The 18,120-nt window shown below is 39.6% G+C and overlaps 1 protein-coding gene across 1 annotated transcript in view; it reads left to right on the forward strand.

Annotated features, from left to right (window-relative positions):
* The window catches only part of POLQ (DNA polymerase theta), a 56,266-nt gene that overhangs the window by 9,914 nt on the left and 28,232 nt on the right, over positions 1-18,120 (forward strand). The window contains 9 exon segments of the mRNA XM_076348367.1: positions 2,712-2,820; positions 5,473-5,692; positions 7,619-7,763; positions 7,861-8,007; positions 9,112-9,324; positions 12,570-12,712; positions 14,177-14,381; positions 15,294-15,436; positions 17,828-18,021. Coding sequence (XP_076204482.1) covers positions 2,712-2,820; positions 5,473-5,692; positions 7,619-7,763; positions 7,861-8,007; positions 9,112-9,324; positions 12,570-12,712; positions 14,177-14,381; positions 15,294-15,436; positions 17,828-18,021 — 1,519 coding nt within the window.

Here is an 18,120-nt window from a genome sequence, read left to right on the forward strand (position 1 = left end):
AACTTCTGGCCCCACTTGCATGCCTCAGCTTGTTGTTGAGTAGAAAATACCATTGCATGCTGGGACCTGTAGTCCTCCTTGGTTGCAATTCCATTTTAAGATGAGGATAGCTTTGTGCAAAATACTGGTTGCCTGATTGCTTCTGCTGTGTTATCCCAGTGGGTGTGTTCCGAGTACAGCCTGAATAGAGGAGAGCACTGTGCATGTGTGGCAGTCAGGTTTCACCAGCTTGCAGACTGCCAGGGTAATAGAGTACACAGGTTTAGCGTGGGTTTGAATATTTATTATAGCTGAGTAGCAGCAGAAGGTATAGAACAAGTGGCCCATACAACAAATAGTGGCATTCCCTGTGCTTTGGCCTGTAGGTACCACTAGTGTTCCATGCTTCATTTTAGGAAGCGAAATGTGCTGCTGCTTGGCGCAAAGACTGGAAGGGTAGCTTGTATGAATTTTACTTTGGTATATATCTGATTACACTGTCCTGTCTCAGCTGCTGGAAGAATTCAGACAGACTGTTGTACGGGGAAGCAGGAAGAAGCTTTTTCTGGTAGCTGAATAAATATCTATTTGGTGACCAACGAATTACCATTTTTATAAGCGAGCACAGAATAGAGGAAGTACAGGAAGACAGAGGAGCTGGATGGGTGGGAGTTTGTAAAAGAGGCTGATGAAGCAGTGCAACACTCTTTTCTGACTTAACTGGCTTGAAAGAGAAGGGGGGAGAAAACAGACGGAGAGAGAAGGAACATACGTAGGAAGGAGAGAAAAAAAATGAGAAGGAAAAATAGCATTGAAACAGATAATGGAAGGTCACATTTGCCCTTAAGCTCCTGCTATTTTAGCTGCACCAGGAAGAAATTACATAGTTGCACCAAAGGAAAAAAAAAAAAATTCCACAGCAGCAGAACTAATGAAGCTTGGTGTCCTCTATGCTCTGCTTTTTTTTTTTTTTTTTTTTAACCTTCCTTCAGCCTCTTCCATGTCCCTGTGATCCTGTCAGCTGGCCAGAAAGGGTACATACTACTGCTAGTTGGGATGTGTGCAGGAGGTATGCTGGGTGGCTGAGTTGTAGTGGCTCTATGTTTTCTTCTCAGGGGAGACCCTAATCTGGTCTGTTGTCTTCAGCTGCTGATATTCAGAAAGCTTTTTAGGTATTATTCTTTTCAGTATTTCGATACATCTTACAAATTTGATGGAGGTGGCTAATAGATTAAAAAGTCATTTGCAGGAGGTAAGATGACAACAGAGCAGTCATGTAAGGATTTTTTCATTTTTCATTTTTTCATTAGAAAGCCAAAGCTAAATAGAATCATAGAATCATAGAATCACTGAGGTTGGAAAAGACCTCTAAGATCATCGAGTCCAGCCATCGACCCAGCACCACCATGCCCACTAAACCATGTCCCTAAGTGCCTCATCTACTCGTCTTTTAAATACCTCCAGGGATGGGGACTCAACCACTTCCCTGGACAGCCTGTTCCAATGTTTAACCACTCTTTCAGTAAAGAAGTTTTTCCTTACATCCAATCTAAACCTCCCCTGGCGCAACTTGAGGCCATTTCCTCTCGTCCTATCGCTTGTCACTTGGGAGAAGAGACCGACACCCACCTCGCTACAACCTCCTTTCGGGTAGTTGTAGAGTGCGATGAGGTCTCCCCTCAGCCTCCTCTTCTCCAGGCTAAACAACCCCAGTTCCCTCAGCCGCTCCTCATAAGACTTGTTCTCCAGACCCCTCACCAGCCTCGTTGCCCTTCTCTGGACACGCTCCAGCACCTCGACGTCCTTCTTGTAGTGAGGGGCCCAAAACTGAACACAGTATTCAAGGTGCGGCCTCCCAGTGCTGAGTACAGGGGCACGATCACTTCCCTACTCCTGCTGGCCACACTATTTCTGATACAGGCCAGGATGCCATTGGCCTTCTTGGCCGCCTGGGCACACTGCTGGCTCATGTTCAGCCAGCTGTCGACCAACACCCCCAGGTCCTTCTCTGCTGGGCAGCTTTCGAGCCACTCTTCCCCAAGCCTGTAGCGCTGCATGGGGTTGTTGTGGCTGAAGTGCAGGACCTGGCACTTGGCCTTGTTGAACCTCATACAGTTGGCCTCGGCCCATCGATCCAGCCTGTCCAGATCCCTCTGCGGAGCCTTCCTACCCTCGAGCAGTTCAACACTCCCGCCCAAATAGTAGAGCTCATTCAGGTTTGGTTAGTGAGAAAAGATATAATAGGAAGCAGGCTATGCCACTGTTATTACATCTGCTGTAGGTTTTTTTTCCTGACATTACTGTATTAGTAAAGAGTAATGTTTTTAACTAAGACAGTGATGCCAACAAAGCTTTTGAGTAGCTCATTTGGGTGCTGGAATGTTCCTTTCCAGATATTTTGAGGCCTGGGGGTTTTTACTTGCAGAGAGGTTACAGAATAGATGCTGCAATACTGTTTTGTGTGGTGGCCAGACTAACAACTCAACCTATTTATTTTTGTTTTTTTAAAAGCTGATATTGTGTGTGGGGTGTGAAATGTTATGACATTGGTCATGATTTGTCTCTCTCAGAAGAATCAGTGACAGAAGGAAGCTGTGGTAGCAGTGTTGGTAAGCACAGCTGGATTTGTGAATATAAATTTCAGTTCATCATGTGGAACATGAAAGGATCAAGGCTATATGTTCTTAGTTTGGAGTTTTGTCAGATATAACCTGAGTGCTTCTCTTTATCAGGAGTGGTGGTTGTGGATGAGTTGCACATGCTGGGAGACTCTCATCGAGGATATCTGCTGGAACTCCTTCTGGCCAAAGTTAGATATGTTACAGAGAAGGCTGCAAAACGGTGGGTAGACCAGGATGTCTGTCTTTTAATGCTAAATTATGGATGGCTCTAAATATTTTGTTCTCTGGGTGATTGGAAATTTGGGTTAGCTCCAGGGTTTTTCTGAGAGTGATGACCTAGACTATTTTGGTTATTAAGGTCTCATCATACTACCTCTCAGGGGCCTGCTGTTGTAGTCAAAACCTCTTTTCCTCATGGTTTTCAATTTGTGTGTTACCATGGGATTCATTCTCTCAGGAAAAGAAATAAGGCTGAAGCTTTCGTTTCCTTTTTTAGCCTATTTAAATTTTTTTAAAAACTTTGGATTTCTTTTAATGTTTTTGCTAGTGGACTTGCCCTGCTTAATTTTTCAGTGTTTCATGGAATGGGATGTTTATCCTACTGAAATGTTCAGGTATTGTGGAAGAGTGGGCATGCTGTTAACTTGTCAATGGTGAATTGATCAGAAGACTTAAGAGGATGTGCCAGTATCCTGCTTAGTTAGCTCTGCTGTGGGTGATCTGCGGTTTTGCTTATAACATGCGATAGCCTAGTAGTTGCATGGTTTCTTGTCTTTAGCACAACTGATTGGACACTGGGGAACAGATTAAATGTTTCAGAACAGCTTTAGAGGCTTTTCAGAATTCAGTATCTAGATCCCAGCACCAAACTGTCCAGCTGCTCCATAGTGCTCAAACACAAAGGCAAATGGAGGAGATGGTGTGTCGGTCTTCTTAATCCTTACTGGTGGTGCTGAGAGAAGAGTCAAAATCAACTCTTCCCTTAGCACCAAAAGCCAGATTTTGCCAGTTTTCTCTGCTGCTTCCTGTCTTGTGAGTCGTACCAGTGCTGGGCTAAGCACAGACTACTTATTTAGTGCTGGGGAACTGCCATTTCTACATTGGCTCTCCACCAGACATTTTAGGCAGTATTTCCCATCCTGATTTCCAGGATCCAGTGATGTTCTGGGTCTAATCACCCCTGACTTTTTCTCGTATTCTCCCCATAAGTCCTGGAAGCCAGTACACTTCAGAGCAGCATGAGTGGCTTTGTCACTCCTTTTACCTTGGCTTATCGTGTAGCTGCAGCACAGAGGCAGGACTGCTCTCTTGCTTTCCTCCCTTGCATTGAAGAAGCAGGAAGGAGAAAACATTTGCCAGGGAAAAAGGGACAGATGCATCAAGGAATGGTCCTGGGAATACACAATACTTCAGCCTTCACCATATAGGTGCTGGGGCTCAGATCCTTCATCTCTCTGTCATGGTCAAGTTGACAGGGTTTCCCTGTACCACTTACATGAAGGAGGCGGCTATTATTTTTGTTTTGGAATCCACTTGAGATTTCTGGAGTTGAAGACCACTTTTCCTCTCAAACATCTTCCCAAGACTGTGGTGCTTTTTTTTTTTTTAATTTAATGGGAGCCACTTTGCCTAAATTCTGTAAACACTGTCCAGCCTGACCTGTTATCAGAATAAGCAGTGCTTTTAAGAGCTTTTTAAGTGGTTAGGGGGATGTCCCACTGAAGTGTAAGGCTGTGTCTTTGCACCAAGAGAGTGTTCTCTGGTGGCTGTTGCCAATGTGGATGCCCTTGCTTCTCCATGAGGCTCTTGCAGACCCAGCCAAAATTCTGCAGCAGATTTTTCTCCTCTCCAGTCAAAGAGAGTGTTGTGGAACTGTATTTTTTTTTTTTTTTAATCCTTGAAGGTCAAAAGTAAGTTGCTTCGGGGGGAAAATCTGCGACCTAGATGGGGAGCTGTACTAGCAAATGCTTGAAGAGCCTGGATAAGAGTGTCTGCTTCTCCACATCTTCCTTATTTCTGTCTTGTCAGTGACTGCCCTTTTTTACTCTAGCTTATGGGTAGTCTTGTTTCCTCTGTGTTATCTTTGCCAGGATTACCAGGATCTTCCAAGAAGGTTCAGGCTATTTCTGAGCTCACATTGATTTGTCAGGCCTTTTTCTTTTTTAAAGTCTCAATTTATGGCTCAGTGCAATGCAAATGAGTAGTTTTAAACGTAGGTTTAGGAGCATAAAAAAACCCCTATTGTGTGGATGTAAAAGCCTGAGTTAAAATATACATTTGGATATCTAAATTAATGGTTTGTGTTTTCAAGTCCTTTAAGAGTCCATTACTTCTCACTACCTTCAGTGGAAGCTGCTGTTCAGCACTTCAAGAACTGAAGTTGCTTTCTTCTTTGCTGAACTAAGGGCTTTGGTTCCCAACTCTAGGAACACTTAGGCTAGTATTATTTGTCCTGAAATTGAAACAAATGGAAGTGTTCTAGTTAAGGCATTTAAACTTAGAAAGACCGCAGTGGAGACTGAACCATTCCTTTATTTCCATGTTTTTGTTAATGGCAAGGACATAGTTGATTTATTTATCTGTTTTCAGTTTCTCCAAATATGCAGTCAGGTTATGGCTGTTGTTACCTAAAGAAGCTGGAAGTTTAGGTTAAAATGATAAAAAGTTGAATTATCTTGTTATCAATGCGTAACCTGACATTGTGTTTGCTAAAAGTAGAGTATAGCTTGTTTCTTTTTCAAGAAGTTGAAAAGAATAGCTTTGCATTTTAGACCCCGGAAGGAAATAGATTGAGTTAGTTTTTCTGAATGCTGTTTTCCAGAACAGTAGCCTGTGTTGTCGCTAACTTTCATTTTCTTTTAACCACTTCCAGACAAGCGAAGATGACCGGTCCCGGTTTTGCTGGGATACAGATAGTAGGCATGAGTGCTACCCTCCCTAACTTGGGACTCTTAGCCTCATGGTTAGATGCAGAGCTATACTGTACGGATTTTCGCCCTGTGCCCCTCAAGGAGTGGGTGAAAATTGGCAGCAACATTTATGACTCCTCCATGAATTTAGTGCGAGAATTCCAGCCCAAGCTTCAACTGAAGGTAACAAAACTCTGAGTGGTGGCTTTGGGTTAACACGTTTTGTACAGCTAAAGTTAAAAAGACAGCTACTGGTATGTTTTGTTTTGTGTTTTGGTTTTTTTTTTTAAATAGATGACATTCCCAACTTCATTGTTTACTTCATAGATTGTATGCTCAAACTGACGACAAATTTTTTTTTTGTCATCTTCTGATTTAAACAAAAAACAAAACAAAACACACACTCATGAAGTTCTTGAAGTTTCTTAAATCTGACTTGAAAACAAACTTGACTTTGCAGCTATCTTGTTTCTGAGCATGTGACAGTATAGAGAGTTTGATTCTCCCCTGACCCACCACCCTGTCTTGTGTCCTGGAATCTACTTCACTTTCATAAATGAAGGTAAATATTTCCTGGTTAGGCCAAGGAATTTGCATTAATCATTGGGAGAATATATTTGCATTAAAATCTGGTATTGAACCTGGTTATGTTAACCTGCTAAATGATCTAATTTTGTCAGTCATTAGAAGGCAGATGTCCATCCTGATTCTTCTGTCTGTTATCAGTATTTAGTCCTTTTGCGCACTTGAAAAGGATATGAAAACTTAAGAGTAATGTTCTGTAGTGATTTGGAAGAACCAAATAGGCAGAAGTGGGAAATTTGCACTTCCTACTTGTAGGTTCCTTTTCTGTAAAGTCTTTGAAAGGTGAATTCTCTCCCCAGTCCTTTCAACTGCTTTGTGTAATACTAGCGTAGCAGTTGGACAATATGGGCTGAATGCCAGCAATATTTTGGCACGTTTTGCACCCAGTTCTCGTTGTGCGCAAACATTCTGTTGTCAGTGGTATGGTGGCACAGCAAAGAAAAAGGATCCTAGAAACAAAAGGAAATGTTTGTGACAAGAATATCTGGAAACTTGCTTTTATGTGCTCATATTGAGAAGGTGATGTTGCATGTCCTTTTCTGGCTATTTTTTGAAGTAATTGCTTTGGATAGGTACTAAATTAAGTGAGGCCAAAAGCTGAACTAGGCTTATGACTCAACAGTTTAAGGGAGTTGGCTTATTTTATAAGACCAGGTGATCCTCTTGGGCTTGAAGTCTATCACTGGACCTTCAGACTTCTGTTTTGTGCCTCAAACTGGACCAGGAAAGGGAACTTGATGACCTCACCACTGAATTTGGCTGAATCCTTACTGAGCTTTTGATGTGTATATGCAGTTCGTGCCATTGCTTCCCTGTTTTCATTTGCGTTTCAGTGCTTTTTATTTCTCACCGTGCGCCCACCTTTTTTCTCTTCCTCCTTTAGCCTGCTTGTTGGAAGAGAATCTGGCTTAGCCAAGCAAAACAGATCAGTTACAGAAACTCTCTTAGGATCTTAAATCCAAAAAAGCAAGCTGTAAACAGTAGGGTTTTGCATGCACATCCATATAAGTATCCATAAAAGCCTTCCACTGTGCTCTGAACACTTACAGTCTTTGGTCAGCAGTGCTTGCTGGGTGCATCTTATTGGGGATGCTCAGACTACTACATCTCGCACTTTTAGTTCAAACATCCTAATTGATAAGTTGTCTTTAGTTGCCGTAGAGCGATGTTTTCCCTCAGGGCTCTTCCTAGTTCTTCCCCACTGCTGTTAGCCACGACATGGCAGTTGCAGTGGTTTTTTGTGCACTGTGTGGCCTTCATTCAAAAACAGATTTATGAAAGCAAGACATAAAACCTTAGATTTATTCATGGGTAGGTCTAGGGCTGTCCTCAACAATGTGGTCACACGTAGTGCTTGGACTTCCTAAAGCAAGACAGAAACTAAGATAACAATGCTCCATCTTCTTTGTTTGCTCCTCTTTCTGACTTGAAGTAGAAAATTCCTACCGTGACACAGAAGAATGACAGCATTTACAAACCCCGTTCAGTGTGAAAGTGCATTGAAAATACTTTGTCTCAATTCAGGGAGATGAAGACCATGTTGTGAGCCTGTGCTATGAGACTGTTTGTGACGGCCATTCAGTCCTGCTTTTCTGTCCATCCAAGAACTGGTGTGAGAAGCTGGCAGACATCATTGCCAGGGAATTCTACAGTCTGCAACAGGCTGAGAGTAAGAGAAAAGTAGTTAATAGAAGACTCTAGTATGCACAATGCCTTTAATGAAAATTAATTTTAGTAGAAACTATAAAAATATTTTCTCTCTCAAGGTTCTGCAAAAAACTCAGCCCTTTCCCCAGTTGTTGTGGACAGAGAAGGGATCAATGAGGTTCTGGATCAGCTAAAGCGTTCTCTCTCAGGCCTGGACTCTGTGCTCCAACGTACTTTGCCATGGGGAGTGGCATTTCATCATGCAGGTATTCCTGAATATCTTGGTCTTGAATTCTGTAATGGTCAAGTCATATGGGTTCTTTTTGCTGTAGTTACCAGCAATTTACCAGTTGCTTTTTGAAGCCTTCTGTAGTTTATGACTGAATTAAAAATGCTTCGAGAATCTCACATTTAGAGGTAAACTTGAAATTCTTTTACTGTGGCTGAAGACTTTAATTCATTAATTGTTATGATAAATCTTCTCTCTGTTATGTTGGATAACAGCAACTTTTTAAACACAACTTAAATTTTTTTTTGTGAAATGCCTGAAAAATTAGCTGATTTGCAGCCCAAGCATTTTCAAGTTGTCCCTAAAGCTGCCAGAGTATTTCAGGGCAATTTTCCTCAACTTAATACCGAAATAGATGAGTAAATAGAAAAAGTATAACAATGAAAATAAAAGGAGCATGTGCCGTGAACGCTTCTGGCTAGATCTTTTATTTCTTACTTAAGTAGGTAATAGTGTATGTCACCTGTTGATCCACTGAGAGAAAGGACTGACTCTGGAAGAGAGAACAGTAGCTATGGCATTGAATATGTAGGGGGAATAATTCCAAATGCTTATAGAGTGTGGATTTCTCAAGAAATTTCTCAAGTGTGGATTTATTCTCAAGAATAAAATTGGCCTGAAGCCCTCAAGGAAATGTAGAAAGAAACATATTAGACCTGTAACCTAGAATGGAAATAATGAAGAAAGGTCAGGATGGCAAATGACTAAATCCTAGTTCCCTACTGTGTATGTTACATCCAGTTTTCTTCTTTTTGCTTTCTTTATTTCTTTCTTTATTTACTTGCAGTGCATGTAGATATGTAGTTGTTCATCTTGCTACAATGCGTACAAGCACCTTAGAAAAGCTAGTTGATAACTATTACTGTCAATTGAATAATGAAAACTTAATGGTGAAATTTTGCTTCACTTATGGTTCAGAAGAAGTTAACTGAGGTAGTGTTGCGACTCTAGTTCCTAACACTGAATGGCAAATGTTCATTAAGTTTGTTTGTTCTTCCGCTTGCTTGACAGTAATGTTATTAGCTCTTAAATGCAGTCTCACCATTACTGGGTTTGCTAAAAGTCAGTTGTCTCTCCTCAGGTCTTACTTTTGATGAACGGGACATCATTGAAGGAGCCTTTCGCCAGGGCTTGATTAGAGTCCTAGCAGCAACCTCCACGCTCTCGTCTGGAGTGAATTTGCCTGCGCGCCGAGTAATTATACGAACTCCCATGTTTGGTGGCAAACTGCTGGACATTCTCACTTACAAGCAGATGGCTGGAAGGGCTGGCAGGAAAGGAGTAGACACAGAGGGTAAGCAGAGGCTTTATTAACATTCTCTAAGAACGGTGTTAACCTGATTAAATCCAGGGCAGTGCTTTGCAATTAGTGACGAATCATGATGAATTCCTTTGGTATTCAGTATGATTAAGTTAATCAAGATGAATTTGTTTGGTATTAATGGAGTAAAAATTGTAATTCCCAGGGGATTCTTTTCACTGCATGAGACTTACTTTGGTATTTACATGTCAGTTACTTCAGGAATGGGCTATTTCCTCCTTTGAATTCTTGTTAGCTTTTAAGGCTCTGTTCATTTGCCTTAATTCTGTGATCCATGGTCAGTTTACTAAAGTGTTTACAGTTTCAGTGAGAAAATTTACAGTAAACGCTCATTGGACAGGCCTGAAATGTAAGAAATGTGTTTAAAGTCTACAACCATGATTTGACAAACTTCGTCTGTTGTCTGAAGTTCTGATTTGGATTTATTAAACTTCCACTAAACTTAACCATAACTTTTATGGATCTTGAATGTAGTAATGTGACAGAGAGACAGGGAAATAGGGACAGTAGTTCATAGATAATATGGTATCTTCATGCATACAGTGGCACTGATTATTGTTCAACAAAAGAATCCTGTCTGTTATTTTAATTTGCAATGAAAATTTATCTTCATGGATGATATTCGGAAAAATTGTATTATACAAGTATAAACAATAGAAAATAAGAACTTCAACAGAAGCGGGAAGTGGGACTTGCCCTACTGATGGTTTGATTGGTGCTTGCTGGAACCCTATGTAAGCAGACTGTTCTTACATTTAACTTTCTATTTTTGCCAGAGTGGCATAGCAACAGAGCATTTTATGACCTATATGTCTGTGACCTATCCCTGTGTGTTAAAGAAAAGGGCAGCTGCATGCCGTGTTTTGCAATTTTCCAGACTTTGTCACTTGAGTGTAGCTGGCAGGTGTAAAATTACATTATTCCTTGAAGTTTCTTTTTTTTTTTCCCCTTTCAAGTTACAGTAATTAGTACCCTTTTTCGACAGTTCTGATGTGACTGTGTTTTGCACACTAAGCAGTTGATTTTATGCTGATGAGCTTCATGAATGTACCATTTTTTTCCACTCCACAGAATCTTTTGGATGAGAACATAAAGCTACATTACCAGCTGCTACTCTTTCACAGAGTAGGGAGACTGGAGGACAGCAACTTCAGCTGGAAAAAATGCCTTATGTGGATATGAAATTCAGCTGACAGACAGAAGATAAATGCTGTGGGGTTGATTTCCTTCCCTTTCCCCCTCCCCCAACATTGTAGTGGGGACATAGTCTCAGGTTTTGATTTTTTTTTTTAATTTTTTTTTCTGATTTGATGGAAATTTAGAAACATAATTTTAGAAAATGAAATTGCATTATTTTTGCATTCATCAAAACTGTCATGTTCCCAAAGTGAAATAGGTAAAGCTGTCAATATTGCTGAATAAAACCTAAAAATATAATAGGGCCTTTTTTGCTTTTAATGGAGTTTTATGCCTAGATAGCCAGAGTCGTCTGGTGTTTGTCTAGACTGATGCTAACCTATACTTCCCCTCTCATCTGTAATGTTCAATAAGGGATTTTAGAACAGCTTAGTTCTTTTTTTTTTTTTTTTTTTTTTTTACTGTTTGCTAGGTTGCAGTTATTGGCTTTAAGTTCTCAGTGGCATCTTGGGAAAGGGTTTCCCCCAAGTCTTGAATGACTGTCAGATAATGTAGAGCCAAGTGGATACCCATCTTCTGTTAGATTTATCACACTGAAGAGTCAAAATTTTCAGAGGGAACTGTAGGTCACTTCAGAACCCAAATACGAAATGAGTGAGTGTTCTTTATTGCTAAAATCAAAATAAGCTTTGCTTTCACAAAACAATGCTTACAGGCAGTTTATCTTCTGTACTCTTGGCTCTGGCAAAAGTACATGGTCAACACATGTCAAAAGTTTCACACATCCTCTGAGCATGTCCTTCATCCTGTAATTCATTTATGTAATCAAGTTTAAGCTGTATTCGGTTACTGGCCTACACTGCATTTGTGGTATTTATTCTGTTCATTAAATTTAAGCGCAGTTGTGTTTTCATTCTCTCTGACTTTGCTAATTACTGTAGCATTACCACGGCTACGGTTTTATCGTAACTTAACATTCCTAGGCTCTTACTAAGATACCCACTACCAGAATTACCTTGGTGTCCAGACTACGTGCACTTAAATATTAACAAGTTATCATAAACCTATCATGATATTTACTGTCCAGCTAATCCAAATCTAATGCTCTCTTCTTAGTCAAAGGCAAGCGTGTCCTATCCATAATTCATTTATCCTGTGCCAACTGACAAAGCTTCTAACTAGCTAGGTCTCCCAGGGACCTAGTTTCTCTGTAATGGCTTTGTGAAAAAAATCTCCTTTATGTGACCACTGCATTTTCCATGGGTAGTCTGTACTATTATCTTATTAAAGGAATTGGCCCATTATTTTTATTTTTGTTTCATGGCCCTGGGACCTTTTCTGTCTCCCACAGAATTTCAGTAGTTAGGGATTAACTTAACAATGTCTGATAGAGAATTTTAAGGTAAGGTATATTTAGATGTACTTTCAGTGGAAACCGTTCAGGATACTTAAGATTTTTTGTGTGTGTGTATATATATATGCATATATGAAAGTTCAGAGAATGCATAGTTACTTAGATTAATAACTTTGAATTTCTGAATCACTTTGGTATCTGTGTTATTTCATTTTGGGAGTGGAAGCTGATTGACTTAACACAAACTGTCTAAGTGCTGTACAGCTTTTATGTTTTCTTCTTGCTTTTGAGAATCTTTTCAGCAGAAGAAAAATTGATGCCACTGTATATTATAGTTCCAGTCAATTCCAGAACAAGAAGCGAGAGTGGTTCAGCAGCAAAGCAGATGCACAGAGAGGCTATGGAAGCTTCGTAGCTGCTTTGGCAAGACCCTGACCAGCCTAATGTAACATTGAAGTTTGTTCTGTTCCGAGCTTTTAGTTCTTAAATATTATGCATCTGTGGAGTTCTTACATAGCAGTGGATATACACTGTTCAAGGTTGCAAAGGTTTTTATCTTTTTTATCTTTTTTCTTTTTTTTTATTCAGCTTTTTCAAAAATACCTACAGTTTTCCATTCCAATAATATGTCCTTGATGAACTTTATGTAGCTATTACAGTGCTAAGATGCAATACTAAGGTCATTAATGTTTGGTTTTGTTTTGTGGTTTTTTTTTTTTCCCTACAGGTGAAAGCATTTTAGTTTGCAAGCCCTCAGAAAAATCAAAAGGAACTGCTCTACTTCAGGGATCTCTCAAGCCTGTTTGCAGTTGTTTGCTTAGAACAGAAGGGGAAGGTGTTGCTTCTAGCATGAAAAGAGCAATACTTGAGGTACAGGACACGTGGAGAGGAATTAGAACTGTGCTTGCACTCTTGTAATTGTAGGATGGTTTCTTTTGTGACACCATCAAATGTTTTCTGTGCACTTTCTTTTTCTTCTGTTTCCTCCCTTGTCAACCCAAGCAGCTTCAGAAGAAAATTACTTGGGTCTGCCTGCTTGCTTCAGTATTCAGCATTTTGTTTGGTATGTTTCAGTCTCTGCTTGCTGCAGATGAGGATGTGAGCACAGTCAAACAGGAGTTACTAAGCTTTGCTTTTGCATTTAGATATACTCAAACTGCAGGCATAAATAAGTGTAATTCTTAAACTTCATGTGTGACCTGACAGTCTTAACTGGGAGATGCTTGTACATTACTAATCCCAGAGGCTTTGTTGACTGAACTAATCCATAATGACATTTGTAAAACCTTGTAGAGTCCCTTATTTCCCCCCTCAACTCATCTACCTCTTTTGCACAGAAATGATTGAAATTTTGTAAATACATTTTTGGTGAACAAACAGGTGTGGTACCCCCATTTGCTCCCTCTAGCCTGCCCTCCTCTGTAGGGTTCCTACAGGAGTAAAAAGGACCAAAAGGGTGTTATTCCACATAGGTGAGCTTATCTCCTTTTCCAAAGTTGCTTTGGGCTTGAACTGAGCTTAGACTTTTTAAATACAGTTTGTTTGCTGTACTGTCTTGTGGAAACTGCTGTGATACTTAGCACTTGGTTGTGATTCCATAGGTTTTGAATTTTTAGCAGACCAATGGAATTTCTAAATGCGTTTTTCTACATAAAAGGTATCTAAAAGATGGGGGTTCCTTTCTGGTGGTGTTGCTTTATAACATGAAAAAAATCCATTGAAACCATGAAAGAAAGTTTTTAGTTAAACACCTTGCTATCTCAAGGAAGACACACACATGGAAATGACTCACAAGGAAAAAGCAGTTATGTGGAAAAAAAAAACAAACAGAAAACCGAAAACAAAATCCAAGGGGAAAAAAAAATCACTCTCAATCAGGAAAATAATGATGGGGTATAGCATTCACATTTATTAAGAGAAAACTTCAGTATGCTGAAGAGCCTTAGGAGAACTCCTCCTTCCTGGTTTGCTTTTTGTCTTCAGAAAATTGCAGCTTGTGTTCTAACCTTTTAAAAGTATTTCACAGTGTTGGCTAAGCAAATGCCTAGGGCTAGTCTCAAATCTAAATTGCTACTATGCATATGTCTGCTATGAAAATAAGATTTTATTATTAATTCTTTCCCATAGTTTAGTCCTCTTACTTCTACCTAAGGTGTCTAACTTCTTGCCAAGAAAAGACCTTAAAGGTTGGCAGTTGCTTTGCCTCATGTTCACCCCCTTCATACCTGTTCTTTAAAACTTAGATATACGTTGGATCAGTCTCTTTGATTCTCTGATCTGATGTTCCATCCTACTGCTTCTCTGGCAATACGAACAAGTAGTTTTCTTCAACAGATCATAGTGGGGGGAGTGGCCAACACTCCAGATGACGTGCAGATGTATGCTTCTTGCACTCTTCTTGCATCCAGCTTGAAAGAAAGCAAGTGGGGAAATGAGAAAGCCCAAGACAAAGCGCAGACTGGACCTATCGAGGCTTGTGTGGCATGGCTTCTGGAAAATGAATTCATTCAGGTTCTGGACTCCGGCAATGATGCAAAAGGTAACATTGGTGGTGTTCTCAGTGATTGCAGTTAGCAATTTTGAATCAGTAAATCTTGTGCAGCTGGGTAGATGTTCAATGTAACTTTATAATGAGGACTTCATTGCATTTTTTGTTTTTATTTTAAAGAATCGTGTGTATCAAGAATTTCTTTAGCTTTCTGGAGGGTGTCTTTAATACCTGCTTTAACATTTTTTGCATGCACGTGGTATTCTTGGAAGGCCTCTCTCTGCACATCGCCTCTAAGACTGATACATCCTGGTCTACAAATTCCCAAAGTATCTTTAAACAAGGCATACTTTTACTACAGGATTTGTACACATTAACTGTAGACTATGATTTTTGTCTTTCTGAAGAACCAGTACATTCTAAGAGAATGCAAGTCTCTTCTAGAACTGCTTGGTGTACATGGTTGCACTTTTTTTCCTGATTTTGGCTATTTTCTTAAAATTGCTAAGGATGAGACTCTTACAGTAATAGTAAGAATCCCCATTACAGGTTAATTTGTATCTCTTTTTAAGAAAAGATGATAGAAGATATTTGGTGTTCCTAAGAAAGAAATATGCAAAAAGGTAACTCCTAGGCAGGATGGCAGATGGGATTCCAGTGTTTTTTGTTCAAATAGCTATCAGAACTGTTAGTCCAAGTAGTTAGAGGGATCCGAGCTTGTGATCTGACCTCTGAAAAAGGCTAGTTTAGACTTAGGCAAGTCTAAACCTTTTATTGTTTCCATTTTCCTGTCTTCAGAATGGAGAAATATGCTATTTCTTCTTGAAAAAGCAGTTGGGAAAAGTTAGTGGAATTGACATCTATAAAATACATTGCAACCTGAAAATGAGATATAAAATTGCACTTAAATGTTTCTCTATGTGTTTTTGGTTTTTGTTTGTTTGTTGTTTTTTTTTTTAACAGCAAAAGTTTATCATCCAACACATCTTGGCTCAGCCACTCTTTCCTCTTCTCTTTCACCAACTGAAGCCATAGAAGTCTTCGCTGACCTGCAGCGAGCTATGAAAAGCTTTGTTCTAGAGAATGATCTGCATATTGTCTATTTGGTAGGTTCCTCATTCTGTGTTTTGTATTTTGTGCTGCCAAAACTAAGGAAAGGAGAGAAAGCACAGTGCAGAGTTCTTGAGGGCTCCATGAACGTAGGGGGTTTTTTTTGTGCTTTACTTAGCTTATCCTTCATGAAGAAAAGTTTCTAAATTGAATGTTCTTCAGAACTAGTCTGTTCCCATAGTGTCTATTGTGTAGGGAGGTGCTGCATGTCCATCTAAGCCCATTTTTGTCACTCCTGACTTCGAAAGATTTCAGAACTTTGTAAGTTTTGGGTGTAGGATAATGGTAAGTTTTCTGAGACACTTGAAGTTGATGAAACAAATTGGTTTTGTTGTGTGTTTGGGATCAGCAGGCTGCATCTCAGATTACTTTAGGAGCCTCAGAAAACTTTTGGGGTTTTAGCATCTATTTTGCCTTCAAAAAGCCTCAGAGAACTACACTGCTTTCTTCCTATGGGTGGGCCTTTCTTTGGTTCAGTAACAGTGAAATTCATCTCTGATTTAGTTTACTTGCCTGGTGATGCTGCCAGGGCTAAGGGAAGGAGCATGATATATCTTTTGAGGGAAGGTGTCCCAAAGTTTGTCAAGATTTATGTGCACGTACACTTAAAAAGCTAAGCAATGCTATTTAAGACCTTTGGAGAGGAAGCCATGAACCTGTGAAGATTAGTGAGGAAACAAGATGGAGTTGCAGTGAACATCTTAGGATTCATGGCTGCCAGAGGCCCATCATGCAATCATCATCCGAAATTTGACAGTTGTATTTAGCCTCCTTAAGTATGAAGTGTATTCTCTTTACCAGGCTGATAAATCAAAGGCAAAATTTGGGCTTCATGCCTGAAAAAAAAGTTCACTCCAAGGAGAATATGCTTGTGGTTACGGGAGTTGTTGAGCTAGGGGACAGGGGGAGGCAAGAGATTGAAAGTGCCTGTCTCTGCTTGCTGTGTTCACTAACCTAGTTATTGGCTGATACTGGTAGAATTTTTTTTTTTTTTTTTTTTTTTTTTTTTTGGATCTACTAGTGTCCCATATGTACGCATATCTCTGTTTTAGAGGACCACATTATATTTTGTTCTATTTCTGCTAGGCAACGTAGACTGTTTTGTGTCATGCACTACTGAATTTTCTTCCTATTTGCATCTCCAAAACAGAAAAAAAAAAAAAAAGGATGAATTTTGTTCATGTTCTGGGGTAGAGACAGTGATGGCAATATATTTTTTTTACCCTGTACTTTTTAATTGCAGCAGCTTGTTATGTTATTTTAAATCAAATACACTATTGAACAAAATGTTCTTGACATTCTCTTCCATTAAGCTAGCCTAAAATGCTTTCTTGCAAGTCTGTTCATTTTCCAGGCTGAAGGTTTGTTTAGTTTTGATGGCGGGTGGTTTTTTTTTGTTTTTTGGGGGTTTTTTTAAGAATTGTTCTCCATGAGTTCCTTATGGGCTACAGGGAAATTATCTGCTATAATGCTTTTTAATTCTCTTAGGCTTTAATCTTTTACTTGTACAAATATGTGACTGAATTCCAAGACCTTGTATTTTAGGAAAGTTGATTAAAACAAATAAGTATTTCTAGCTAGGAAAAGAGTTTTCTTTAAAGGAAAAAAACCAACAAACAACAAAAGACAATCCCCTGCCTTAATAACTCTTTTCTTCTCAGCAGATGAAGGGGGCATGAATGATTTACAACTACGTAGGCATCTGGTATTCTGTATTACGTTAAATGCTCCCCAACAACTGCTAGTTATTTCAAAATAATTAATCCTGCAGTATATCAATACAGATATGAAGACATTTTGTCTCCTCATACTGAAACTGACTCTGTGTTGACTGAAGGATAACAGAATTGGTTTTCTGTCTAAAAGCATGTGAATGCTCTGGATGGCTTTTTTGTTAGTGTTAATAAAAGCTGAGATTTCTTGTACTCCAGGTAAATGAAAGCTTCAGCGAGTTCTGGCAAAATCTATGTTCCGTCCTGCTGTATCAGATGCTGTGGCAGTGGTTAGTGTGGTTGCTAGTGGTTTTAAGAGGCTGATAGATATCTGTAAGTTTTGTTAAAAAAAGAATAAAGTTTTGTTTTGTTAAAGGAGAATAAACATGCAGCTCAAAAATCTTCTAGTGGCTTGGATTTAGGGAGCAATCTGACAAAGATTCCAAATTGTTTAATCATTAGAGTACCCGTATGAGTCAGATCTCATCAGTATAAATATTAAAAAAGCTAGGTTAGAAGAGCTTTTACTTTCTTCAGGGTACATGGTTATGACTCAGTGCTTCAGAGTAGTGTGTAGGATGCTCTAACCACATTCCCTAGGCCGTATTTTTGTTTACCCAGTGCTGTTCTGTTTGTTTCGCCAAAATAGTTTTTTGCACTGTCTTATTTTCTTAGGTCACCCCAGTGTATGAGGAATGGACCACAATTGATTGGTACCAGTTTTTCTGCTTATGGGAGAAGCTACCTGCCTCAATGAAACGTGTGGCTGAGCTGGTGGGGATTGAAGAAGGCTTTCTGGCTCGCTCTGTAAAGGGCAAAATCATAGCTAAAACAGAGAAACAGCACAGACAAATGGCCATCCACAAAAGGTAGCCACAAATGGGTGTGAATGTACAAAGACTAGAAGCTATAACATGTGGAGGGGACAGGCTCTATGTCTGTTTTCAGGAACTGGCTCTCTTGCTGAG

Source organism: Aptenodytes patagonicus, chromosome 1 (assembly GCF_965638725.1).
Source record: "Aptenodytes patagonicus chromosome 1, bAptPat1.pri.cur, whole genome shotgun sequence".
Taxonomy (NCBI): Eukaryota; Metazoa; Chordata; class Aves; order Sphenisciformes; family Spheniscidae; genus Aptenodytes; species Aptenodytes patagonicus.